This window comes from Euprymna scolopes, chromosome 41 (genome assembly GCF_053919585.1).
Source record: "Euprymna scolopes isolate OS-2025 chromosome 41, ASM5391958v1, whole genome shotgun sequence".
NCBI classification, from domain to species: Eukaryota; Metazoa; Mollusca; class Cephalopoda; order Sepiida; family Sepiolidae; genus Euprymna; species Euprymna scolopes.
The window spans coordinates 62,027,929-62,054,839 of record NC_136522.1 but is presented as its reverse complement, the minus strand read 5'-3'; the positions used below and the strand labels follow the sequence as shown (position 1 = coordinate 62,054,839).

General features: G+C 34.7%; 2 protein-coding genes and 1 pseudogene across 3 annotated transcripts in view; 2 read left to right on the top strand and 1 right to left on the bottom strand.

The window, feature by feature from the left end:
• Positions 1–18,471, bottom strand: part of LOC145266540 (protein phosphatase inhibitor 2-like) — an 88,835-nt gene extending 70,364 nt beyond the window's left edge. The window contains exon 1 of the mRNA XM_080122315.1: positions 18,317–18,471. Within this exon, the coding sequence (XP_079978441.1) occupies positions 18,317–18,393 (77 nt within the window). The 5' untranslated portion in view covers positions 18,394–18,471. The remainder of the gene's footprint in view (positions 1–18,316) is intronic.
• LOC145266879 (5S ribosomal RNA) lies at positions 11,493–11,609 on the top strand (annotated as a pseudogene).
• Positions 18,472–18,623: 152 nt separating the features above from the next.
• LOC145266535 (deubiquitinating protein VCPIP1-like) overlaps positions 18,624–26,911 on the top strand; it is a 91,893-nt gene continuing 83,605 nt past the window's right edge. The window contains exon 1 of one of the 2 annotated variants that reach the window (XM_080122299.1): positions 18,624–18,729. In XM_080122299.1, the coding sequence (XP_079978425.1) occupies positions 18,707–18,729 (23 nt within the window). In that variant the 5' untranslated portion in view covers positions 18,624–18,706. The remainder of the gene's footprint in view (positions 18,730–26,911) is intronic. The other variant, XM_080122298.1, reaches the window with a different exon arrangement.

Sequence of the window (26,911 nt, the reverse complement as noted above, 5' to 3'; positions counted from 1 at the left end):
GGTATAAACAAAAAGCGAAACTCGACTTTAATCACAGGCCGAAAGCCAGTTGTCTCAAGAGAGCTAAGTAACATTTGTTCAATGTCGACTTCGTCATATCAGACTGTAGCTTTCATTTTGCTCCTCCTAATAAACAGGGAGCGGGTTTTTAAAAACAAACAAACCGATTTATTCACCTCATTCAAAACTGTCCCGCACAAAATGCTAACTGCTGAATACTTATCGCCGTCACGTCAATCAAAAACGCGCACCTGTTTTTTTTTGATACTTTACTATTTTCCAACTGCGCGTCGTGAAGGCTTTGTTTTTTTTTCACAGGCACCTGTTTTTTTTCACATACCCCGAAAAACACTTGGACAACGCCGGGTACCCCTCGCTAGTATATATAAAATCTAGACAAATTAAAATATAATATTTAAGCATACAGCAGAACCCCAGGACACGGTGATCCAAGGATATATTTTTTTCAGTTTACAGTGGAACCCCAGGATACGGTGGCCTTAGGATACGATTTTTTTCAGGTAACGATGTGGAATATGGTGCTTTTTCCAGCCCCTGGTTACGGTGTATGCCCCACTTTACGATGTTATTTATAATGTTATTTGATTATATACATGTGTATTATATACTGTACTGTATTTTGTTATTAATTTTTAACACGTACTGTATAAAATTTTATTTTAGGCCCCACTATACGTTGATTTCACCTTTCGATCCCAACTCTGGAACGGATTAATGCCGTATCCCAGGGTTCTACTGTATTTTTCGCCCGGGTAAAGCCGGATGCCCCACCCCGGCTGGTAAATAAATAAAACAAGATGGCTGGCATTGATTACTCATACTTAACTCACAACAAATATTTACCGCAACTTAAATTGCTTATATTAAACTAGCAGGAGTACCTGGCGTTGCCCGGGTGTGGAGAGATTCTATGGTAAGGGTATTGAGTAACGGAGCCCTAAAAAAAAAATAAAAAAAAAAAAAATATTAGCTGCAGTAGCCAGGTTCGAAACTGTAATGTGAAGGAGGAAAAGGTGAAAAAAAAAAAAATGCAACTGTTTAGCCCTCCACGCCCACCGCGACAAACGACATCGGTGGGTTTTGAAATAAGGCTAGTCCTTACAAGGCGTAGGTATGATGACTTTGTAAAAATGTCAACAAAAAAAGTGCCCCCCCTCCTTGTAAGAAAAAAAAAAAAAAAAAGGCCCAGTTGAGGGTGAAAGAACGAATGTTTTTGGCCGATTTTGGGATATTTGTCGGCCGAGAGACTGGGCTTTCAAATGTTGGTTGCGTATATCAAAAGTTTTAAAGGCATACAAACATACACACACACTAACAGATGTTTGAGATTTATATTATATATTATAGACTAGCCTGAGCGCCTAGCGTTGCCCAGGTGTGTCAAGGTGTGTGTAAGGGGGTTAGTTGAGCAACCAAAGCCCCCCACCCCCCCAAAAATGAATTAAAACAACTTGAAATAGCAGCAAATACCCGTGCGAGCACAAAAAACAATTAGTAATAGTAGGCAGGCCCGAACCCGGAACGCACAAAAGAAAAAGAAGGTGAAAAAAAAAGCAAACGGTCTTATCGATGCACCCACTGCAATTGTGACATCACGGGCGTTCAAAATAACTTGTTTTATACAACGTCGTTCATGGGAGGCTTGAATGACTTACAAAAATGTCGACAGTAAAAATTGACCACTCCTTGTAGAAAGGTCCTGTTGACAGTGAAACAATTAATCTTTTTAGCCAATTTTTCGATATTTGTTGTCCGAGACATCAATCTTTGGAACGATACCAATTTTGTCAGGTTTTGACACATCTGTCGGAAGTTTTTGCAAGACATACAAACGCACACACACACATTTTTGCCTTTCATATATTAGAAGACTAGCGAGGGATACCCGGCATTGCCTTGGTGTTTGGCGGTGTGTGTGGAAAATCCGGGGGTGGGGGGGGTAAAAAAAAGTAAGTATGAGGATCGAACCCGAACCCTTGAGGCAAAGTTGTAAATTAAAGTGTGAAAAAAAAAAAAGAAAGTGCGACGTTAACCATTGCCCCACCGCGAGATGCTAACGGAAACACGTTTGAATTTATTTAATTACTTGGAGTTAGTAGGTGCCCGTTTTAATGAGTTAATGAGATCAACTTTGACTGCGGGATAGTACCTTCATTTACTGCTGAACGCTTCCCCCCCCCCAAGATGTTATAGGAAAAAGACTAACCCACATGCGGTGAGCGACAAATGTTGAATATTTATCTTTCCGAAATCAAGCAAATTAAATAGACAGGCGAGCTACGTTGTTAACTCTGAGATATTACGATTTATATGTGATATAAAAAGTTTTAAAAAGTTGTGAAGCGAGCGACCGCTTCTCTGAAAAAAGCCTTTTGTTGACATACAGAAAAAGCGAACACACATACATACATACATTTTCGCTTTTATATATATAGATATCTGGTTAGTGTAAATGGCCCATTCTAACTTATTTTACGCATATTGTTATTAATTTAACATATCACCATGATTAATTTTCGGTAAATTTTTACTTTCTTTCCATTTTAACATTCACCTTTAAAATGATGACCTTTAGGTTTTCAGGTATGCTGAAAACGAATATCACATTTAAATTTACCTCAGACAATTAGTTTTCTGGATATTAAGACATTTTCTCCCTTCCCAATATTAACTTAATAAATGTCAATGATGTTCATCATTCTTGATAGGGGGGAGGGAGAAGGGGATATTTTGTAACATGCATATACTATTCATATGAGAAAAAATATGGCCTCCAGTAAAAACATGATGGATTACATTGGATAATTAAGGTCTTAATATCCAGAAAACTACTTATCTGTGCCAAATTTAAATGTAATATTCGTTTTCAGCATACCCTAAAACGTTATCAATTTAATAAAATTTTAAAAAAAAATACTAATTTTTTTTTCTCTTCAGATTATTAATGCATCATTCATATTTTTCTGCAATATTCTCACCAATGTTGATCTGAAAAATACCTCCTTCAATGAAAAGAAAACGAGTCAGCTTCCATCATGATAATGCTTGTCCTCACACACAACACTACTGATCAAAATCTTCTAAGAGAATTTGAGTATATTTACTGATGAAATCATGCTCTATAACAGGTACGAGGGGAAAACAAATGAACACTTATCTAAGGAAATGGCAGAAACACTAGAGGAAGACCTCCAATCTGTAGTGGAATGAGGACAAAAAATGGATGGCCACATTTATTGCTGCCAAGACTAAACTTGTTTCCTTCAATAATTGCAAGAAACCTTCTCTACCACCAATAGCAATGGCCAAAAACACATTACCTGAAAGTACTTCTTTTAAACTCCCCGGCCTAACGCTCACAGGAAACAAGAGTTGGAACAGATACATTGAGTGTATTGCCAAGGCTGCTGCGAAGAAGGTGGGCTCTCTCTACCGTGCTAGAAAGCTACTTATACCTGAAAATATTCTGTACTTCTATAAGGCTACCATTCGCCCATGTATGGAGTACTGTTGTCACATTTGGGCTGGTGCATCTGCTACTAGTCCTGGACAGGGTTCAAAAAGGTTCAACTTGATAGGTCCTGAATTGTCATCTAAGTTTCAGCCTCTGTCCCATCGATGAAATGTTGCATCCCTCTGCCTGTTCTACAAGTATTTTAATGGTGAATGCTCTGACGAACTACAAGCACTTGTACCCTCTCAGCATAAATACCCCTGACAAGCAGCTAAATCCCACCCCTACACAGTAGAGATCCCTAGGTCTAAGAAGGCCTTTTATTCCAATAGTTTCTTCCCCAGAACTGCTAGACTTTGGAACTAGGCTAGTCACAATTAAATGACAGTCACTCAGAAGAAAAAAGATGCAAGCGTGATACACAAAATAACACACGCTATCGTATTAATATATAGATTACCCCTTTTGGTATTTTTTTTTTTTTTTTTATGATGTAACCCAGCGTAGTATACACACCCCTAACCTCCGCATGTTAAAAACAGCTTTCGGAATAAACAGCCCTCAACCTCCCCATATTAAGAATGGCTTTCGGAATAAACTCTCCCAACCTCTGCATGTTAAGAATGCTTTCGGAGTAAACATCCCCAACCTTTGCATGTTAAGAACGGCTTTGGAATAAACACCCCCAACTTCCTCATGTCAAGAACGGCTATCGAGGTTGGGGGTGTTTATTCCGAAAGCCGTTCTTAACATGGGGGGAGTGTTTGTACTACGCTGAGTTAGGTCGTAAAAAAAAAATAAATAAAAAAAAATAATCATTCTTTTTTATTTTTAATTTTCAAATTGTATTTCCTTTTAAACATAGTAACGTTAGCAGTGTCAGAAAATGACATTAAAAATGTGTGATAAAAACTGAATAATTCGACCTCTTATATTTCCAAGCTTATAACTACTTGAAAAATATAATTCAAACCCTAATTTTTTTTCAATTAAAGGAGCAAAGACCAAATTAAAAAAAAAATAACAGGTTTAATAGCAAATTATGCAATATTTGTTTTTTTTAAATCGATTTTCTTTAAAAAAGATTTAAAGAGAATCAATGATTATAAGAAATATATATAAATTCCAAAAAATCATTTACCTATAAAAAATACTATTCAATGGGTACTTCCATTCATCATTGTTAAGAATTTATCCATATTTATATTTTATCTTCCATGTATTTTTTAAATAAAAGAATTTTTAAAACAACTATTTGAAAATATACCCATTACATAAGCATTTATACGGTGTTAGGAAAATGCTGAAGCAGTGTTTGTTCTTGTTTTGAACTACGGATGGACAGAAGGATGTAAAAAACCACACGTTTGCGTTAGCCGTCTAGCCTTGTGTGTGAAGAAATATGTGTCTCCATAGTAGAAAATAGTCACATTTTACTTATAAGTTTTTGCCTTGAAAAAAAAAAAAAAAAAAAACATTCGAGGAATGTTTTTTTTTCTTTTCTGAAAGAAATACATGAATTTTTGATTTAATATATTTTAATTCTTCTTTATCAAGTGATTTTTTTTTTAATATCTAAAAAAACAAAACATGGAATGAAATAGAAAAAATTGTCGTCAGCGTCCAATATTTACTTGACAATCTAAGCATAACAAGCTTCCACTTGAAAAAAAAAAAAAAAAAAAAAAAAAGAAAGGTTTTTACACTTTGGACTTTACAGGTAAATTTCCAAAAAACATTTCTTTTTCTTTGCTTTAAATTAAAATATTTTATTTATTGATCTTTTATCTTCAATTTGTGATACATAAAATTTGGGTGAGTAAATTAATTATTTAAATTTTAATAGACATTTCAAAATGGGGATGTGGGGGGGGTGAATTAGAAAAAAAAAACGTTTGTCTAAAATATTATATTCGGTTTATTGGAAAGAGCATAAAATTTCACATTGACCCTGAAAATACCGTAGAAATTAAACCAATAGAAAAATTTTGATAGATTTTTAAAGTTTAAAAATTGAAAAAAAATTTAACTCGTAAAATTCAATTGATTTCATGCGTAAAAAAAAAAAAAAAAAAAAAAAAAAAAAATGGCTGCATGAAGGTGCGCCGGCACTTTGTAAACACTGTTTTTTAAAAAATAATATTTCTATTATTTTTTAAACATTTATTTTTGAAGTATATTCTATAAAGAAAATAAACAAACCTCTTTAAAAAGAGAAATGACGAGTTTTTTTTAATGTTTTATTGGCAGTTTTGTGTTAGGTGTCAAAATCCCCCCCCCACCCCCCCAAAAAAAATCTGATACACCTATAGTAACGTTTACCAAGTGTTCATCTGCCTTTTTAAAGACCCAACAAGTAAGAGAATGTAGTTTTCGTGGAGGTGGAGGCGGCGGTGGTGGTAGTGGGGGTGGGGTGGGTGAAAAATAAATAAAATGTATACATTCTTTATGATGATGATGATGTGGATAAATATAGGTCAACTGTGGAGCTGATGAATGTAGGTCAAGCGAAGAAAAGGTTTGTTTATAAAAATAAACATTCTTTCACTGGAGACAAGAGGGGATTATTTTTTTTTTTTTAAATAGAGCACAAGTCGTGGGGGGAGGGTAAGGGTCGGTTTTGGAGGAGATCAGGTAATTTAAGAAATCAAATATGTAACCCCCCCCCCTCCTCCAAAACATTCTTGCTACTTTTCTTTTTTTTTTTAAATCCTTCTCCAACAATATTATCGATTCAGTAACCAATTCTTCGATTATTAAGATTTCTCAGTAAAATTTTACTCTTTGCCCCCACACTGTAAATAGGACTGAGGGGTGGGGGGCAGGTAAAGAATCGATTTTATTTTCGTGTGACCACACGTCAACATTCTGGGAATTTTTTTTTTTTTTTTTTTTTAAATGCCCCTTAAATAAATTCTACCCATTAACGATTTCTACACTACCACCTTATATTCATGAACCTTTATCCTCGAGTGGCCTTTGGGCTTTGATAAGTGGGTTCACCTTACTATATAAATTTAAAGTGCTTGTTTGGAATAATAACGGAAATTGAAAATCGTAAAAATTGAATTTCAACCACAAGCAATGGTGACGAAATTAGTAACTCACCCAAAACTTATGAAAAACGATAAAGGAGAAAGTTAATTATTAATGAAAACCGTTTCAAAGGAAATTGCAAGTTTTATTTAAATAATAAACAGAATAGATTTTTTTATGATACCAGAGTAGGTATCTGCATAACAAAATTCAACAATGGCAGATCGTTGGATCGTGAAAGTGAATGTTTGACATGACAGTTAAGTAAGTAGATAATATTGCTTGGTTGAAATTCAATTTTTTGATTTTCGTTATTATTCTGAGCAAGCATCAAGTCTAATACAGAACGATCACCCAGTTCTAAACCACCATGCTAAACAATTCCTCACACCAAAGAGTATCCTATATTTTCTACAAAGCCACCATGCTAAACAATTCCTCACACCAAAGAGTATCCTATATTTTCTACAAAGCCACCATGCTAAACAATTCCTCACACCAAAGAGTATCCTATATTTTCTACAAAGCCACCATGCTAAACAATTCCTCACACCAAAGAGTATCCTATATTTTCTACAAAGCCACCATGCTAAACAATTCCTCACACCAAAGAGTATCCTATATTTTCTACAAAGCCACCATGCTAAACAATTCCTCACACCAAAGAGTATCCTATATTTTCTACAAAGCCACCATTCATCCATGCATGGAATATCGTTGCCGCATATAGGCTAGTGCATCTACTGCTGGTCTTCTCTCCTTAGACAGCCCCCCCCCCCATTCTAATAGGTCCCTCCCCACCAGCTAAGCTCCGACCCCTGTCCCATCACCGTAATGTTGTATCCCTATGCTTTTTTTGCAAGTGCATTAATGGAATATGCTCTGATTAACTCATAGCACTTGTGCCCCCCCTCAACGTACATACTCTTGCAGAATCCAACATACAGCAAAATCCCACCTCTTCACTATTGATGTCCCTAGATGCCGGAAAGCATTCTACTCTAATAGTTTCTTCCTTCGGACTGCTAGATTTTAGAATTCGGTTCCCTGTTTCCTTGGCTGTACTAACTTGCAGAAGTTTAAATGTAATGTGAACAGTTATCTTCTTGCTGCTTAACTCCCCACAGTCTCCTGTAAGACACGATCCCAAATAGTAGCTCCTTACGTTTAAATTCAGAGTGACAATAAAAAAAAAACAATACTGAAACAAGTTTCTCCAACCATTGTTCATAATCCTCAAATTCTTAATAACCTCAAGAGGTTCGTCATCCAAATATTATCCACATCTGAGTTCTCATCCGTTTCTACCGTCTTCACAAACTGGCTATGTCTTTCAACACCTACCAGCTGCACTTCTTGTGTACCCAATGCTTACAAGTCTAATTTATAAAACTCACTATGTTTGTCTGTCTGTCTGTCTCCATATTTTCAAACTCAATCTCTTCCGGAACGAAAAGTTGCAGAGTGGCGTTAGGGGCCTCAAATGATTGGATTTTTTCATGGACCGTTCTTTTATGGGTCTTTAGCCGGTTAAAATAGTTTTTAAAGAATCAAAATTGAAAGGAAAAAAAAATCGTCATACATTTTGTCCATTCATCTTAGTTTATTTTTAATCAGTTCATATGCGTGTGACATTGGTACAGTGGTAACGTCACCAGCTTTGACTGCTACAGTTTTGCTTTCAGTTTAAATGGCACTTGCCATGGAAATAACGGTAAAACAAAGACAGGCTTGCAACGTCTCTTCTGTGGGAGAGAGGTTGCAGGGAAGAGAAAAGGGCATCCCCCACTAAGCCACGAAGTCTATTTTGTACTCTGTTAAGGCAGGATAGGCTATTTTTAGCAGCTCCTGCCCAGATATGGCAGCATAAATAGTTCACTTCTTGTAAGTAAAAAACCAAAAACAAAAAAAACACTCGAGCTGAGATTGAAATCAAAACCTAAAGACACTGAGTAAAGTATGATAACCATTAGGCCAGCTTGACACGACTTTCAATGAATGTTTTCAAACTAATTCATATTTAACATAAGTCGTGAAACTGTTGAAAACAGATAAAAATCTGGTGGCCTTTTCAATTTTGACTCCTAAGGAGCCCTTTTTTCTGTATGAAACCTGATTAAAAAGTTTCCCACATGTCTGAATAACATATATACCAAATTTCAAGTCTGTAGATAAAAAATTCTTAGAGTATGTAGGTTGAGAAGTGTCCTCACACGCACCACCTAAATGGTCAAGCTTAGGAAAAAAAAAAAAAAAAAATGTGTCCCTGTTGCTCATCAGGTTACCTAGAATACATACTCCATAATTTATAGTTAACATTTTATAATTTAAAATTTGATGTAGAGTAACTCTTTTCTGTATTAATTTTTTTTTATCATGATTTTAAAATAATCAGTTTACGAGTGAATCCTATATACTAGCAGGGAAACCTGACGTTGTCTGGGATTGAATGAGGATCAGCCAATGTTTCACCCTCTTATACTTTTATTGTCATCGAAACTAGTGAATTCACCAATTTTTAATCAAATCGATTGATTGACAACCCTAGTAAGAGACTCTCTCTCCTTAGTGTACTGAGAGGAAGTTTCATATGTGTAGGAATACATCATCTCCATGTATTAATGATATTTAAAAAAAAATTTTTACACATTGACTGATTGACTTTGCGCCATCCAATCCACTGATCCTACATGGCGCCACGAACAGGATCACCAGGTCAGCTCATTGATTCAGCCTCCTAAATCGAATTCTTTGACAAGGCAGGGGCTTCTCACAGTGAACATTCCTGCTTTGCAAAGATTTTCCTGGATAACTATCACACAAAATACCATTTCCGGCATCACAGCTGACCATTTGAAATCCATGGGTATCATAGCCATCGGGGATCTTCTCGTCATTATGCAGTATGCAACGCGGTACTCCAAGGCTCCGCCAACATTTCCTTTTCTGCAGCATATCCCTGTACCAAATTACAAGGCCACTATGATTTCGGTTCATCTTCCAAGGATCACTGCAGACATGACACGGCAGCAATTCCGAAAACTGTGTTGATTGGGACGTGTACAAGCAGGTCAGTGCTGAACTTGCTCCAAGACAACAATGTTTCTGATGCAGTGGATATATCCATTGTCGGGCCAAATGCGAATATTCAACAGATGCCACGGGCATTGAAAAAACTACAGCCATTTAACAAAACTGGCTTAAAGGTACTTTAGCACGAGGGGAGATGTAGGAACACATCATCTCCATGTATTAATGATATGCTTTTTATTGCAGAATGATTGGCTTTGCACCATCCACTGATCCTACAATATGCCTCCTCACAATACATAGTCTACATTGCACTGTAAAGAATCTACTTATGCCTCCGTTCAGTCTCAAAAGACAAAGCATACCCTTGTAAGGGCAGCTGCACATGTAATTGTGTGGCAAGGGTTGTGCAATCCCTAACCACACCTCTCCTAAATCGGCACTGCTTGAGTCCAGTGGCAAGGAGAAGTCCAAGACGACTGGAAACAATACAGAGATAAGTGGAAAGCACATACAGTACCCGGAAGTAACAAATGGTCACCCATCTGGTACTGGCCAGGCTCATCGTTGCTTACCTTCGGTGATCTGACGGGAATCGGTGTGTCAAACGTAATTATACCGTATTAAAACCTACTGTTGATTTTATAAAATTATTTTTATATATAACGGCTTGAATTAAAGTTAAAAATGCAAAAGTCAAGTATCATGGTTCAATTGTGCTCTAAACAGAAACATTCATTTCGAATGCGCCCCCACCTCTACGATCTTCAAAAACGTTGGTTTTATAGGCTGGGCCTTCCTGCTTGTGTGGTGATAAAACTTCTCAAATGCACTTGTGATGTTAGGTTGTATAGTAGTGCTAACTTTGGTCAAAATCAGAATTCTTTCTTTAATCTGACATTTTTTTAAATTTTTTATTTTCGATACTTAACGGACGCATTTTGATAGGAAACCTACATAAGAACACTCCCAGACACATCAAATACCTTTGTGTGAAATAAAAATTTTTAAAATCGGCATAGCCGTTTCTGAGTCCATTGTAACATAAGGGGTTATTATTTAGGATCATGTCCAACAGTTCAAAACTGGCTTCAAAATCTAGTGGGTGATGCCCTTTTCTCTTCCCTGCAACCTCTTTCCACTAAACAGATGTTGCAAGCCTGCCTCTGCTCTATCGTTATTTTCATGGCAAGCGCTCGACTGAACTCCAATCTATGGTTCCTCCTTGCCAAACTTTCACAAAAAAAAAACACATGACTAGCTACAACCACTATAAACGATTTCCCCCACACTCTATTTGTGTCTAAATCTAAATGCAGATTTCATGAACAAAGCTTCTTTCCCAGACTGTTCGCATATGACATTGTTCCGCTGGCCTGCTTCCCAGTTGAATACAACATGGTAGCCTTCAAATCCAATGTAAACAAGTTCTTGTTGAGCCGTTCCCATAAATAATCAAATTCTAACCAATTTACACCATTAACTATCACTTTTCATTCATTAACTTTTATCCTCAAGTTGCTTTCTGGATAAGTGGTGACTCCCAAGTAAAAAAATACAAAACAAAACAAAAAACAGATATTTTGAGTTGAGTAGCAAGATGTCTGTTCACATTACATTTAAACTTCTGCATGTCAGTACAGTCTGGGACGCAGGGAGGGAATTCCAAAGTCTAGGGATCTGAGAGAAGAAACTATTAGAGTAGAAAGCTTTCCAGTTTCTTGGGACCTCAACAGTGAAGGGGTGGAATTTTGCTGCTAATCAGATTGATCGGGAGTATGTATGTTGAGGGTGCCCAAGTGATAAAAGTTCATCAGACCAAATTCCATTAAAGTACTTGGAACTTGACCGATAATGCGGGACATATTAGATTTGAGATTCTTTGGTCAATTTATGTGAATTTTGGAATATGACAATTTTGTTCCGTGAGGGGTACGTACATCATTAATATATATACAGCATAATCACATTGACACACTGGTTCTCATTAGATCACTGAAGTTAAGCAATGTTGAGCCTGGCTAATACCAGATGGATGACCATTTGGGAATTCTAGGTGTTGTATATGCTCTCCGCTTATCTCAGCATTATTTCCAGTCGTCCTGAACATCCACTTGCCACTGGTATGTAACAATGTCAACTCAGGAGAGGTGTGGTTGAAGATTGCGCAACTCTTGCCACAAAAATTTAACGTGCAGGCATCCTTACAGTGGATATCCATCGTCTGTCAAAACTGAAGGAAGCCACCACATTTTTTTAAAAATTAGGTGGGATTCTGGACAAGCATCAAATATTTTGGAATACACTCCAACCATCTCAAAGACCGCCATTAAAAAAAAAAAAACTCTACTCATGATGAACAAGTCAAATATATAAACTATCAAAAAAAAAAAAAAAAGAAAAAATGATATTGCTGCGTCTTACACATGTTTCATTGAATGGTAGAAATTCAAACAATAAATTCCTTGGATAAAATACACAGTTTATTTATATATATATATATATATATATATATATATATATATATATATATATATATATATATATATACACATATATGAGCAAACAGTTAATAAAATGTTAAAAAACACTTTGAAATGACTTAAAAACATATTTAATCTGAAAAGGAAACACTAGATAAATGGATAGTCCTTAATCCACGGAGTTTCGAAGAAATACTCTCCTTCTCATCAGAGGGTAGGAATTAGCAACATGCAGGCTGATGAGAAGGAGAGTATTTCTTCGAAACTCCGCGGATTAAGGACTATCCATTTATCTAGTGTTTCCTTTTCAGATTAAATATGTTTTTAACTCTTTTCAAAGTGTTTTTTTAACATATTTTATTAACTGTTTGCTCATATTATAAGCTCTATTTCCTATTTGGTTTTATCGAGCTTTTATATCTGGCTGAGATAATCTTATAAATATTAATTCTTTAATATTTAAAATTTACTTTAATTTTACCATCTTGGATCATTTTGGTAAATTCAATTGTAATTTTCATTTATATATATATATATATATATATATATATATATTTGTTTTCAAAAATATATGATAAAATTATTGTCCAAGACTCAATGTCTATCACAGTAAAAACATTGTTTCCGAAACGATCATACAATTTATTGATTTTGTTTGTTCTTCCTTATGAAATCGATTTTTTATTTTAATTATAAATTATCAATCATCTTACTTAATATTAAAATAGCTCTAGGATATACATGCCTATCAAGCTTATTATATATCAACATTAGAACGAGCACTGTGTTCTTTTCTTTTCTTTTAATTGTATTATTGAATGCACAAATACATTAAAATATACTCTGCTCTTTAGACTCTTGTTCTAATCCCCAAAGTATATATATATATATATATATATATATATATATATATATGTGTGTGTGTGTGTGTGTGTGTTTTTAATTTTCTTTCTTTGAAGATTGTAACGCTGGGTATGGGGCAGCCAAACCAGCTGCCAACATTGCCCTGCTTTTTGTGGAAACTAACCGAGAGCTCTTTTTAGTATTCTCGTTGTTCCTTAAGTGCAATTGTTTTTCTGGATCTCTTTTACACTTGGTTCACCAGGAATATTGTGTGTGTGTGTGTGTGTGTGTGTGAAAATGTTCTCTTCAAGTATATTTCACCTTTTATTTATACCGATCCTTTAATTTATGAAGCTCAATGTAAATACAGAGCATATAATAAATAAATGACAAAAATCTATATTCCAAATTATAACATGTTGACCATCTTACAATTTATTCCTTTAAGTATGTTGACATGCACAATTCAATTTTCGGCTTTTGTAATGATGCCCATATGCATTTTTCTTTTAATGAATTGATAGTTGCTTTTCTTCTGATGAGTTAAGGGCAGAATATATACTTATATATATATTTCTTCCTTTTTTTGTTTTTTACCCCACTCCATCTGTTTCATTGTTCTATATTTCATTTTCACGCTAGTATGATCCTTTTCATACTTAGTTTCTTTAAATATTTTACAGGCAAAATTTCTTTATACATTTTGCTAACTCCTCCCCTCTGACGAAAAGGAAAGTATGTCTTCGAAACTCTGCAGATTAAGGATTTGCACCTCTATTTGTGTTTCCTTTCCGAAAAATAAATGTGAATTTAACTTTTGCTAAAGTGTTTCTCAAAATACTTTATTAAACTATTAAACCTATGTACTTATATATATATATATATATATATATATATATATATATATATATATATATATATATATAATGCTCTCTATCTTAGGTTGAGCATTTGAGAAGTGATATACAAATTACCATTAGCGTATGAAGCGATGCTCTTTGTGTAAACAAATTGAGCGTAGGCATTTGGACAATGTGAAAACACTTAATTCACCGCCCACATATTTGCTATACGGCATAATCACATTGACACATCGGTTCCCGCGAGATGACCAAAGTTAAGCAACGTTGAGCCTGGTCATTACTAAAATGGGTGACCAATTTGGGAAGTCCAGGTGCTGTATGTAGGAAGACGTTGACACTTCCCTGCAAAAAGTTGCAAAGACCTAACGTCGTCATCTCCCCTGACGGGGATATACATGTGACTGGGGACCGCTTGTGAATTTCCTACTCCCATGAAACTTCCTCCTTCGGAGGAAGTCGGTTAAACCCTGAATAGGGTTGATGCTGATTGCACAGATAGCAGCAGCCGTATAGTGCAATGGTTAGAAGCTCCAACTGTCGTTTGGGCGATCAAGTTTCGATCCTGGCTTGAGGTAGTTGCTTGTCTAGCCGCACTGATGAGCTGTAAAACAGCAAAATAGTACTGTATGCAGATGACTATATATATATATATATATATATATATATATATATATATTTCAGAATAAAATTATCCAACAATCAGCTGGTATGGAAACCTGTGATTTGAAGATTTACAAGACATTACTGACAGTAATATTCTGTAAGTATTATCCCACCTAAATAAGAATTGCTCGATATACAAGATAGAGCAAATAAATAAAAAATTTTAGTCATTCAATGAATTTAAAAATTTATGACGTGAAATGTTTGAGTTTCAGATCAAAAGATTTTTATTCTATGTAAGACAAAGAATACATTAGAAATATTTTAACTCCTTATCCTATAGGATTTCGATGTCTACCATCTCTTCAGAGGAGAAAATATTAGCAAATAGTTATAATGGTTTACACTTATTTGCTAAAGTTAGTGAGACATGGAAAATAACAATTAAAAATTGATTGAGTAATTAAAAGCCATAGAGTAAGGGAAGTTAAAGAAAACCATATAAAAGTTAACATCCAAATTGCATGGTAAAATCCGAAGTGAATGTCTTTGATAGCAGTGTGGTAAAATGATCCAATTTTACCACACTGCTTTCAAAGACATTCAAAACTTGAGGGGGGGGGGTCTTTTTCTAAATGTGCACTTCAAGTGCGTAAATTGTTAAGACATTGGTACCATTTTTTTTTTTCATATTGCCATTCTTTTTTCCCCAAATTATGTTCTTTTTGTTTTTTTTTTTAAATAAAACATGGGCACCAAAAATCATGATCCCCTGAAAATATTTACTTCCCCCCCCCCTCCAAAAAAAGCAAAACAAAAAAAAAACCCCAAAAAACAATAATTTGGAAAAAAAATCATGGTTCCATGCAAGAGCGTAAAAAGGCCAAGCTTGATTGTAGCACATTTAGTCTAATAAAAAAAACGTTGAAAAAATAATAACATTTGTTCGGGTTTTATTTCCGCCTTAAGGTCTAGTAATGTGTTTTAATAAAAATAAATAATTTTTATAAATTTTTGTCTGTCAAATAATTTACGCCGCTGAAATACACATTTGTCCTCGGTTCGAGTCTCCCTGAATGTGGGCGAATGAATTTTTGGCATCCGGCAAGTTGTCTCCATCCAAATTAAAAATAAAAATGCACAAACAAAAATGATAAGAAAAAGAGACAGTATTTGAACAGATCGCTCGTATTACTTGCATTTTTTTTTTTTTTTACATGGTAGTCACCACTTATCAAGGCCCGGAAGCCACTCGGGGATAAGGGTTATTGCGTTTACAGTAATCAATGGGATAGTATCGTAGTAATCGTTAGTATTGGAGATTTGATAAAGTGTCTTACTTAAGGGGGCGATTCATCAGGAATTTGTTTATGTTGGACTTGAAGACATCCAAGTTGTATTCAGCTGGGAATCAGCCAAACGAAAGAGAGTTCCACTTCTAAGAAAGAAGCTTTGTTCATGGAATCTAAGTTTTGATTTAGGCACAGATAAAGAGCGGGGAAAATTACTGACAGTGGTTTCAGCTAGACAGGTGTTTATCGTGAAAGATTGGCGAGGGGGGGGGAACAGAGATTAGAGCTCGGACGAGAACTTGCCATGGAAATATCGATAAAACAAAGGCTCGCAACGTCTCTTCTGTGGGAGAGAGGTTGCAGAGAAGAGAAAAGAGCATCCCCCACTAGGCCACGAAGTCTATTTTGTACTCTGTCAAGACAGGATAGGCTCTAGCCCAGATGTGGCAGCAGTACTCCATCCTTGGACGTACTTGGCTTTTATGCAGATAGAGAATTGCATGCATCAGTAGTGAGATATCTTCTGAAGCGGTAGAAGGATCCCACTATTTTCCCAGCGACCTTGGCAACAGACTTTCTTGAGTGTTATTTTCACAACATTTCAGTTGATGTAACCTCCGACCTTCTTCAGATGTATCATGTCGAACTCGGGATTCGACAGAAAGATTCCGGAGTTTAACCAGATACACCTGAAGAAGTTCGGAGGTTACATCGACTGAAACGTTGTGAAAATAACACTCAAGATGAGAACAGTAGTCACAAAAATCAAAATAATATAGTTATAATAATAATATTAATATTCATCTAAAAACAATTCAGAAACATAATTGAATAGCATAGTTTGTTTTTAAACTCTAACCTAAGTTCTAGGTTTAGTTCGACACAAGTAGATATTTGGTTCAAATTCTGTAGAAGCACTGAAAATTAGAGTAAAAACGGTACTTATGCACTTATTGTACCGCGCGGTCAATATGTCTTGTTATCCCACTGAAGACTTGCCTGCAAAGGGTGTTTATTCTGAAAGCCGTTCTTAACATGGAGAGGTTGGAGGTAATATCCCTAAAAAGCAACTCTTTGCAGGTAAATCTTCAAATAGGACAGCCATGCCACATTGACATAAGGCGCTATTTTTTTAATAGTATTTTCAAGTTAAATTCAGGTTTTGTAGGCGGACCTGTACGAGAGTGCCCACCCCCTAAAAATGCATGGTTTTCACCTTTTTTTTTTTTTTTTTTTTTTACGACGATTATCGTAGATTACAGACTTGAGTATAGAAAAAAAAAATGTGGTGCCTGTACACTTTTGCCACCGAGCTATTTTTAAATAGTTTTTTTTCAGGTTAAATTCAAGCTTCACGATATATATTTTTATTATTATTAAATTGTTAGGTGGAAGCACAGAATAGTTACAAAACACCCCCTCCACATATAAATAATGGCTTTCAAAATAATAACAGTATTATTTCAGTACGGTGGCAAAAGTGCATAACTGCACAAGTACCAAAATTTTGTAAAAAATAAATAAATTTAATGACTTTTAAGAAGGTCACTTTCTCGTTTATAACGTTCTAATCACGTAACACATCGGTAAAGAAATGGACAATAAGTCAGGTAGCAATGAAGTAGAACGTTATAACGGGAAAGTGAACCCCTTTAAGTCACCCCCCCCCCAATTTTTCTGCTAATATGATAGTTAAGTCTGTAATCTATGATAATTGTCGGAAAAAAAAAAACTTGAAATAAACGTGTAAAACACGCATTTTTAGGGAGTGGGCGCTCTCTCTCGTACAGGTCCGCCGTTTTACGATTTTTATTAATTTATTTTTTAAAAATAAGTTGTTAGGTAAAAGTACAGAATAATTACAACAGCAACAACAAAAACCTTCCCGTGTTAAGAATGCGTTTCTAAATAATAACGTTATTACTTTAACACGGTAAAAGTGCATAAAAAAAATAAAAATAAAAACAATTATATACGGTGTAACTGATTCTTTAGGGGTTACTAAATAAAAACAGTTGTCTGAAGAGAAATGACTTCTCATTTTATGTTGGTACTCGTTTCAAACACAAACTAGGTCAATCAGTCAGTCGGGTTTTTTTTCTTTCTGTTATATCAAACAAGAACAAGAGAGAGAGAGAGGGAACGTACTCATAAGTTTCCCTCTGAATTTATTTTGAATTGCTGTTAGTTAAGACGACGTTTTTTGTTGTTGTTTTTTTAAATCTTATCTTGCCATGGACGGAACTCTCATAAAATGATACAAATAATTTTGCACGTATCTCAAGACAAACAAGCACGCAAAACTATTTTTGTGATCAATGTCTCCGGGCAACACTGAGTAACCCTGCTAGTTTCTTGCTTTTTTTTGTTTTTGTTTTTTTGTTTAAAGAAACAATCGTTGGCAAAAACCAAAAATAATCTAATAACACTCTTTAATCGATAAATATTTAATTAACGAATTACAAAAAAAAAAAAATCGATCAAAGACTTATTAATTTTTTGTTTGTTTATTTATCGAAGAAATAGCCCGGACTTAAGATTCGAAGACTTTTTCATACCAAAAGTTAAGACGACGTTATTAACTCCTACTAAAAACAATGGTCGGATCTCGACAGAAGGGATCAAAAGAATTAAAGAAAGATACCAGAACATTTGGAAAGATGTTGGGGTTAATGCAAGAACAAAACTTACGATGCATTCTCCGGTTTATCGAAACTGGATGAGTTTTTCAATATTCCTTTCTTTGGTCTCTTTTCGTCGGTAGCCATGTTTGATTATGTCGCGCGTGCGCGTGCGTCAGTTTTGAAATCAGAATCGCAGCTCCGCACACGAAACGCTTTTTTGTTTTGTTGTTGTTTTGTATTTTTTTTTAATGTGAAATTGAAAAAAATAACTAAAAATATAGATTTACAATAATTTTAAAAATAATTTTTATAATTGATTAAAGATATTCTAATGGTTGTTTTTAGATCTTTTATCCGTGTAAGTTTATGTAAACATTACTGCGGGATAGAATGGTGGCTTTTTACATGTCGACTACAACAATGGCGTTTTTTCGAGTCCAACAAGAAACACTCGATAATGACAGAAAATAATTACCCAAGGTTAGCCTTTAAAGTATTTATTTTTATTCTGGAATGTGGACGAAGCTTTAAACCATTGTTTAAATCATTTTTTTTTTCACTAAATGTATAGGTTATTTTTTTCATTTTTCGCATTGACTGTCGTAGAAATGTCGTATGTTGTTTTTGTGAAGAATATATAAAATGGACAGTTTTGTTATGATTTTTTTAAAAATATGTTTTTCGTTATGATTTTGTTTGTTTGTTTTGTTATTATTTTAGAAAGAGAAAAGGCAGGAGTGTTTATTTTATTTTAATTAGTTTTTAAACGATAAAGCAAGACCATTTTGTCGTCTGTGTTGAGTTTAGTGTTTCTGCGTTTGTTTTTGTTTTTTGAATTTCGTTTTCATAAAAAAAACCCAGACTTTTTCTTTTTTTTTTTTTTTCCATAGACGTGTCAACACTCTGGAAATACTTGAAAAAAAAAAGTCACTTGTACAGTTTAACATCCCCGGTAAATTTAGAAAGTCATTCTTAACATATTGAGAGGCGCTTTGTTAACTCTTCCCTTGTCGCGGACGGAACTCTTCTAAAATAAAAACAATTTGCCGGGGGATCTGGTCCCTGTTGGTTGCGGTGTCATACTGGTTTATGTACAGTTCCAGGAGATCAGATCCACCCTCCTAGGCTTTGCCTTCTCTCTTTGAGAAGGAGTCAGTTTAATCGCCTGAGGCGCCCTTACTGAGGAATGTGGACGAGGCTGCCAAGGCACTTTTTGCATGTCAAAGTGTCCTTCCCCGAGGGTGCTGACTTCTCAATCCCACTTTCCGACCTTGATGTCACAGTTCTTGCAAGTGGGAGTGAACTAAATAGATTTTTTTTTACTACATCAACCAAAGACAGAACATGTAACCCCCCCTTTTCTTTCTATTTCCAAAATGTAGGCACCGCCAAAAATGGCCGCAAAATCAAGTTGTTGTTGTTTTTTTAAACTAAATTACATTTATTACAATCCATTATTTCTGAGTAACTTTTTTTTTTCCAGAAAGATAAAACCCTGAATTTTATCATATAGAAAACAGAATAATGTAAAACTTTTTCTACTATTTTTAATTCAATTTTAAATGTTAAATTTTCCCAAAAAGTTAACAATTGATATTTTTTGTCTTGCACAAATAACGTACTTAAATATTTAAAAAAAAGGGTTTTTGAAATAATTTATTTATTCATTTATTGTCTAACTAAGATTTAGGATGATTTTCTAAGAGAATATGCAAAAATATTATAATATAAGTACCTGAATTTCAAATAATTCCACTTATTCATATAGGTAACCAGACATTTCGCGTCGCCGTAGAGTTCAGATCGACTCTGTTTACGTTTTCTTTTGATTGAGACGAAAACTATGGAAGACCAAACAGGCCAAAAAAACTTATTTTTCAGTGACGAAAATTTCAATGTATTATTAAGCTGAGGCTGGCCAGTACCAGATGGGTGACCATTTGTATGAGTTTGGTTTTTAATGTGTATGTGTGTGGGGGCCAGGCTCCCCAAAATGGGGGGAGGGGGCAATTTAAAGCAGAATAAAAAAAAATTATTTCAGCGCGTTTGGTCCACCGTAGTCGAAAGGCGGCAAACGTTTTCAAACGAGATCGAAAAAAATGATGCTATTTTTAACACAAAGGGCACAATATTTATCGAATTTTTTTTTTTTTGTATCGATTATTCAAAGCATGCTCTGTTTAATAATGGTCATGCATTATTCGGCTCGCTAAAAAAAAATTGTTAATTTATTTATCAAAAATTTTAAAATGGCTTTTTTCGTATAAATATAAAAAAATTTTTTTTTTGTTTTGCTTAACTTAAATTAATTATTTTACTTAACATATTCACCGAATTTCACACTTCAAAACTCAAAAGCGGGATAATTAAACACAATCGAAGTTCTGATATTCAGACGTCAAAATAAGGTATGCAAACAATGTTTTTTTGTTTGTTTTTTTTTTAAATCTATAATTCTGTCCCTTACAACAACACAATATGTTTTGTTCAGTTTCAGATGATTATTTTAAGCATATTTGTTCCCACTTCAAAACAAGGGGGGGGGGGGGTTTGTAAGCAAAAAAAAATATATAAATATCGTTTATGAAAAATAAGTACACTGTTATAAAGTCCATTCTTCTCCTAATAATCGCTGAAAATTTCGTATTGATCGGATAATTACCTGATTTTTGGTAGATTTTTAAAAAGACGGTCCGTCAAAAAGTACTGACCTGCCCCCCCCCCCCAGTTTTGGCGGTGCCTACCAAAATGCCTACCATTTAAAAAAAATCATTTTTTATTTTAGAATGGTAGTACTTGTAATGAATGTATATCTAGAATATTTCAGGGGTTTGTACTGTGCAGTACTGCAGTATGCACATAGATTCGAAAATAAATATTATCAAAGGCAAGATAAGTTACTTTTCTACCTAACTGGATAATTTTTAGTGTTTTTATTTAATGTAGCATGTTTATTCAGTTCGAAAAACGTACAGTGTTTACCGATGTATTAGAATAATTAAAAATGGTGCCGTACTCTCTGCTGAACACGGTAAGTTTGTGAAAATGAGTTAAAAATAAGAAACTATACAAAATACTGTTAGACACACGCTCAATATATGTTACCATGACATAGGCTGACATATATTCGGTGAGTTTCTAACAGTATTTTGTATAGTTTTTTATTTTTACCTCAGTTTCCAAAACTTACCATGTTCAACAGAGAGTCCGGCGCCATTACGTATTTTACAGACAATTGGGGAGAAACTGCATTTTTCTTAGATATGAACTCCTTGAAGATTGAGAATACGGAAGACAAACTTATCTCCCTATTCGACACTTTAATGGCTGACATACTATTTTAGACCACTCAATGAATTTTTGTAAGTTTTGATACATTAATATTTTCGGCATAACAAGTAAGTACTGCTTTGCTTAAAACCACATATTTTGAAAATAGACCCGTGGACTCTGTTGCGGGACTTGTGGAAATGCGTGTTCATCAGTTTGTAGTGGACTGGTGGTATATTATCACCCAGTCGTGCAAAATAGGAAAATTGAATTGAAGTGAGAAAGAAACGAACAACGCGTTAAATTGAAATAAACGAACTAGAATTTATTTCATGAAGAAACAAATAAAAGAAAGGGTACAGCACGTGTTTAGTTTGGCGTGTGTCTCTCGCTGTTAGCTGGTGAGAGGGAAAGTCTATTGTTGTAGAGAGAGAATGAGAAAGTCAATCCAGGCCTTAAAGAGAGAAAGTGTGTAAGGTGTACGTACTGTCAGTTGGCTCTTGCCCCACACATAGTAGCAGGGGACATGAAGCGCACCCCGAAGGGAGTGGTAGGTCCGTCGACCACTCAGGTCGAGAGCCGAATCAAAAAGAAGCAAAAAGCTTAGGTCTCTTGCTTTTGTAGTTGTTTCCGATGTCCTTCGCGCATGTGTGGATTTCCTTTAAAGGGAAGTGACGTTGCCCATGTGTGTGCGTACGCATGTGAACGTGAATATATGTACATGTGTGTATATGCGTGCATATGTTTGTGTATGACAAGAAAAGTGGCTTGAGATGTAAACGCGTGTGTTTGTGTGCAACAAGAAAAGGCTTGCACAGCCCTGTCTTGACAGGCACCAAAAATATTTTAATCCCTTAAAAAAATAAAGACATTAAAAAATGAAAATGTTGAAAAAAAAAAAAAAAAAAAAAAAATTACATTATATTTTCTCGTTATAGAATTAAGTTCTCTTAAAAAAAGTTTCACTTAATTTGATCAAGTATTTTTTTTTTTTTTTTTTTTTTTTTTTTCAAAGGAAAATCAAATTTTAATGAGATCAATCATGTCCCGGCCATCTTGCCTATTTCGCAATAGGGGTCGCCAGGGGAGACATCTCCAATGGCTGTTTAAAGTTTGTGGTGTTTGTGTAGATTGATGATCTTTTAAACCAACGCATTTCAGGTGAAAATATTATTGCGTACTTACATGTCATGACGAAATTAGTATAATTTCCAAAAATTCCAAAACATGATTCAGTAGATGGTGTGCTAGATATATTTTTAACATATAATCATCCACAATTATGTTCCCAGACATCGAGTTTAAAGGTTGCAGGCCCTTAAAGTTAAGGGTTATCTCCCTTGTTTGTGATACTGAATTGGGCTCACAATTCTTCTATATCAAAACATACGGATGAAGTCCAAAAATTCAGTACGCAAAGTTAAAATGCCGGAAGTGGACTCTGTTTACCTGAATATGGGACAGAAGATACTAAGCATGAAACGAAATACGAGACTATATGGAACCACTTCTTGTTTTATCATGAAACAATAAAAAATGATAAACTTTTGTTTTTACATTTCTATAAATATTTTTTTAGTGTTTAAAATATATTCATGTGGAAATATTTTATTTAAAAAAAAGTAATTTAAACTTTCATAGTTTAGATTTCTATAAATAATTTTCTTTTTCATAAATTTTATCACAAACAAGTGAAGCATGCATGGTCCCTCATGAGTGCACGGTGAACGAGGCATAAAAAGAAATGACTAAGTTCAGTATTTGCCTCCCCCCATTTAGCCCCAAATGTCCCCAAGGCATTAATATATTCAGATTTGAGTTCAGCACCATGTAAAGCTGCAAAATAGACATACACAGAAAATTTTGGACAAATATGGTAAAATAGTCCCAAAAATGGAGTGTTTTTATTATTAGCCCTAAAAGAGCCCCTGGAGCACACTCAAGAGTTATCGCAAAGTATAGACAAACAAAATTATATAGAAATCATATAGTTACAACATTTCAGAAAATTTTATAAAAATCCAAGGCATCATTTTTTTTTTTAATAAGCACAAAAGTGTCAATTTTAGCCATTTTAACTCTAAAGGCACCCCAAGAGGTGTGTGTGGGGGGGGGGGGGGCAACTGGAGTATTCCCGGAAAATCTGTCCTGTTACTTTTTTACTCATATCATGTTTAATTTTTGTGTAAAATTTTAAAGAATTCCAAAGCATAGTTATTGAGAAAAGTGCAGACAGATGAACAGACAAGGGTGAATTTACAGATCCATCCTCCTTTTGTCAGGGGACCAATAACGTATCATAAAAAAGTAGCTACCTTCAGTTGAATTACGAAACCGAAGCTTCCTTCATTATTCCACTAAAAAATCACAAGAGATTTTTTAGATAAATTATTTCCATATGGTTTCGTTTTTCGTTTCATGTTTAGTGACTTCCGTTCCATATTTAGGTAGTCCACTTCAGGCGTCTTAACCTTGAGTACTGAATTTTTGAACTGAAATACGATAAAACTCAATAATTCAATCAATTCTACTTTTACTTGAAATTATTTTTCTACTCAATAATTTTTCGTAATTTTAAGAATTTACACTAATTTTGCAATGGCATGTAAATGCATTTTAATGTTTTCCCCTGAAATGTGTTGGAATTAATGTAGCAAGATGGAGTTCAAAAATCCAGCCTCATTCTGAGTTTGGGGAAAGGTGAGTCATATGATACTCTGTCACTGGTGTCGAGGCAGAACCTAACAACAGAAAAATGGAAAAGGTGTAATATGCAGCAAATAAACGTTACCAAAGGCAAGATAAGTTAAAAGAAAACCCAGAAGCAATTCAAAGAATTAAAGAAAGCAGTTCAAAGAATTTCCGAGCATTCTATTTCTATAGACAATATTTTAGAATTAGAAGTGTTTAATTTAACAGTTAAAAAAAATTAAATTTAAAAATAAAAATTAAACATTTCAAAGAATTAGAATTTTTAAAAAATTCAACCATTCAGAAAATTAGAATTTCCAAAAAATTAAATAAGGAACGTTTTTGCCTCGTTATAACTTCTCCAAAATTTGCTCATACTGTTTACATCTATGTTTAAAGCGTTAAAGTTTTGTCGTATTTATTCAAAAGGGTTAGGTTCTGCTTCTACACCTTTCCCCAAACTCAGATTGAGGTTGAATTTTGGGACCCCATTTTGCTACATTAACCTGCGTTGGTTTGAAAGATCACCAAAAGTTGAAGAGCTACACAGACGGGAGTGGTATGCACAAAATAAGCAACCTTTTATCCTCCAAAATTTATTTTTCTACATAGTTACCACCATTCTCAATGCACTTTTGCCAATGATGAACGATGGCTGTGCGTCTGCGTCTGGAGTGCGCTTTGTCATACAAGGTCAATCCAAAAATATAGCCTCCTATTTTTTAAACTCAAACAGTTGAAGAGCTATAAAGACAGAACTGTTACCATTAAAACAAGTGACCTTTTATAATCCAGAATTTATTTTTCTATATAGTCACTGCCGTTATCAGTGTTCTTTTACCAGGAATTCAGTGATACATATCTGCTTCTGATGCATATCCATTACAAGGATTGCTTTCTTAAGTCTCACACCGTCAATATCTGCAACAGAGAGATGAAACTTTCAGGTCATGAATGCATAAGTTCAGTCATCATAATAATATAATTTGCAATCCTCTTTGATTCATTCGGGCGGAATAAAAAAATAGAAGATATTACTTTTGAAACGCCCCTCATGTATCCCCCCCCTCTCTCTCTCTCTCTCTCTCTCTCTCTATATATATATATATATATATATATATATATATAAAGAACACAATTTAGGACTAAATTATAATTTACAAGAATTTATTATTCAACAGGATACTCAAAAAGAAATATTAAGATTTCCTTAATCCATGGAGTTTCAAAGAATGCATTTTTTTTTTCAGCAGAGGAAAGATATTAGTAAATGATTATTATAGCCAGTACTAATAAATTCATAGCTTCACTATAATAATCATTTGCTAATATCTTTCCTCTGATTAAAAGAACAAAGAACGCATTCTTTGAAGGTCTGTGGATTAAAAAAAAATCTTAATATTTGTTTTTGAGTATCTTGTCAAACAATAAATTCTTGTAAATCATAATTTACAGTCTTGAATTGTGTTCTTTTATGGCAAGCTCTATTTCCTATTTTGATTGTATTGTGCTTTTTTATTTGGTTGGGATTACTATATAAATAGTAATATTTATATTCGCTTTAAGTTTACAGAAGCTTTTAGCTTTTAAACTTAATTTTTACTTTTGGATTTGTTATATATACTAGCAGGCTGCGGGGCGTTGCCTGGTCATAAAATACACATAACTATTATATTTTAATTAATACAGAAACAGAGACATGTGCATGCAAGTATTGTTTTTTTCTAAACAATTCACTTTTTTTTTTTTTTTTACATGGGGGTCACCACTTATCAAGGCCCGGAGGCCACTCATGGATAAGGGTTATTGTGTGTACAGTAATCAATGAGATAGTATTGTAGTAATCATTAGTATTGGAGATTTGATAGAGTGTCTTACTTAAGGGGGCGGTTTGTCAGGAATTTGTTTATGTTGGATTTGAAGACATCCAAGTTGTAGTCAGGTGGGAAACAGGCGAACGGAAGAAAGTTCCACAGTCGTGCACTTCTGAGAAAGAAGCTCTGCTCATGGAATCTATATTTGGATTTAGGCACAGATAAAGAGTGGGGAAAATTATTGACAGTAGTTTCAGCCAGACGCGTGTTTCTCGTGAAAGATTGGCGAGGGGGGGGCGAGAGATTGGAGCTCAGACGAGCACTTGCCATAGAAATAACGATAAAACAAAGACAGGCTCGCAACGTCTCTTCTGTGGGAGAGAGGCTGCAGGGAAGAGAAAAGGGCATCCTCCACTAAACCACGGTCTATTTTGTACTCTGTCAAGGCAGGATAGGCTGTTTTTAGAAGCTCCTTCCCAGATGTGGTAGCAATACTCCATCCTTGGACGTACTTGGCTTTTATACAGATAGAGAATTGCATCAGTAGTGAGATATCTTCTGGAGCGGTAGAAGGATCCCACCATTTTCCCGATGTCCTTGACAACAGACCTGATGTACGTGTTCCATTTCAGATCAGGAGTAAAGGTCAAACCCAGAAGCTTGTCAAAACATGGAGCCTCCCCAAGATGAGAGCCATCCATTTTAATTGATGCCAGATGAGGATCAGAGCGTTGATGATGTAAAGATAGAAGCTTGGTTTTGGATGCATTAAAAGTGACCAGCCACCTCTTCCCCCACTGTACCACGCGCTCAAGATCAGAGGAGAGAGAATTAGAGAGAACTTTGTTATTTACGGCCTTTGATGTGTTGCCATAGATGGTCGTGTC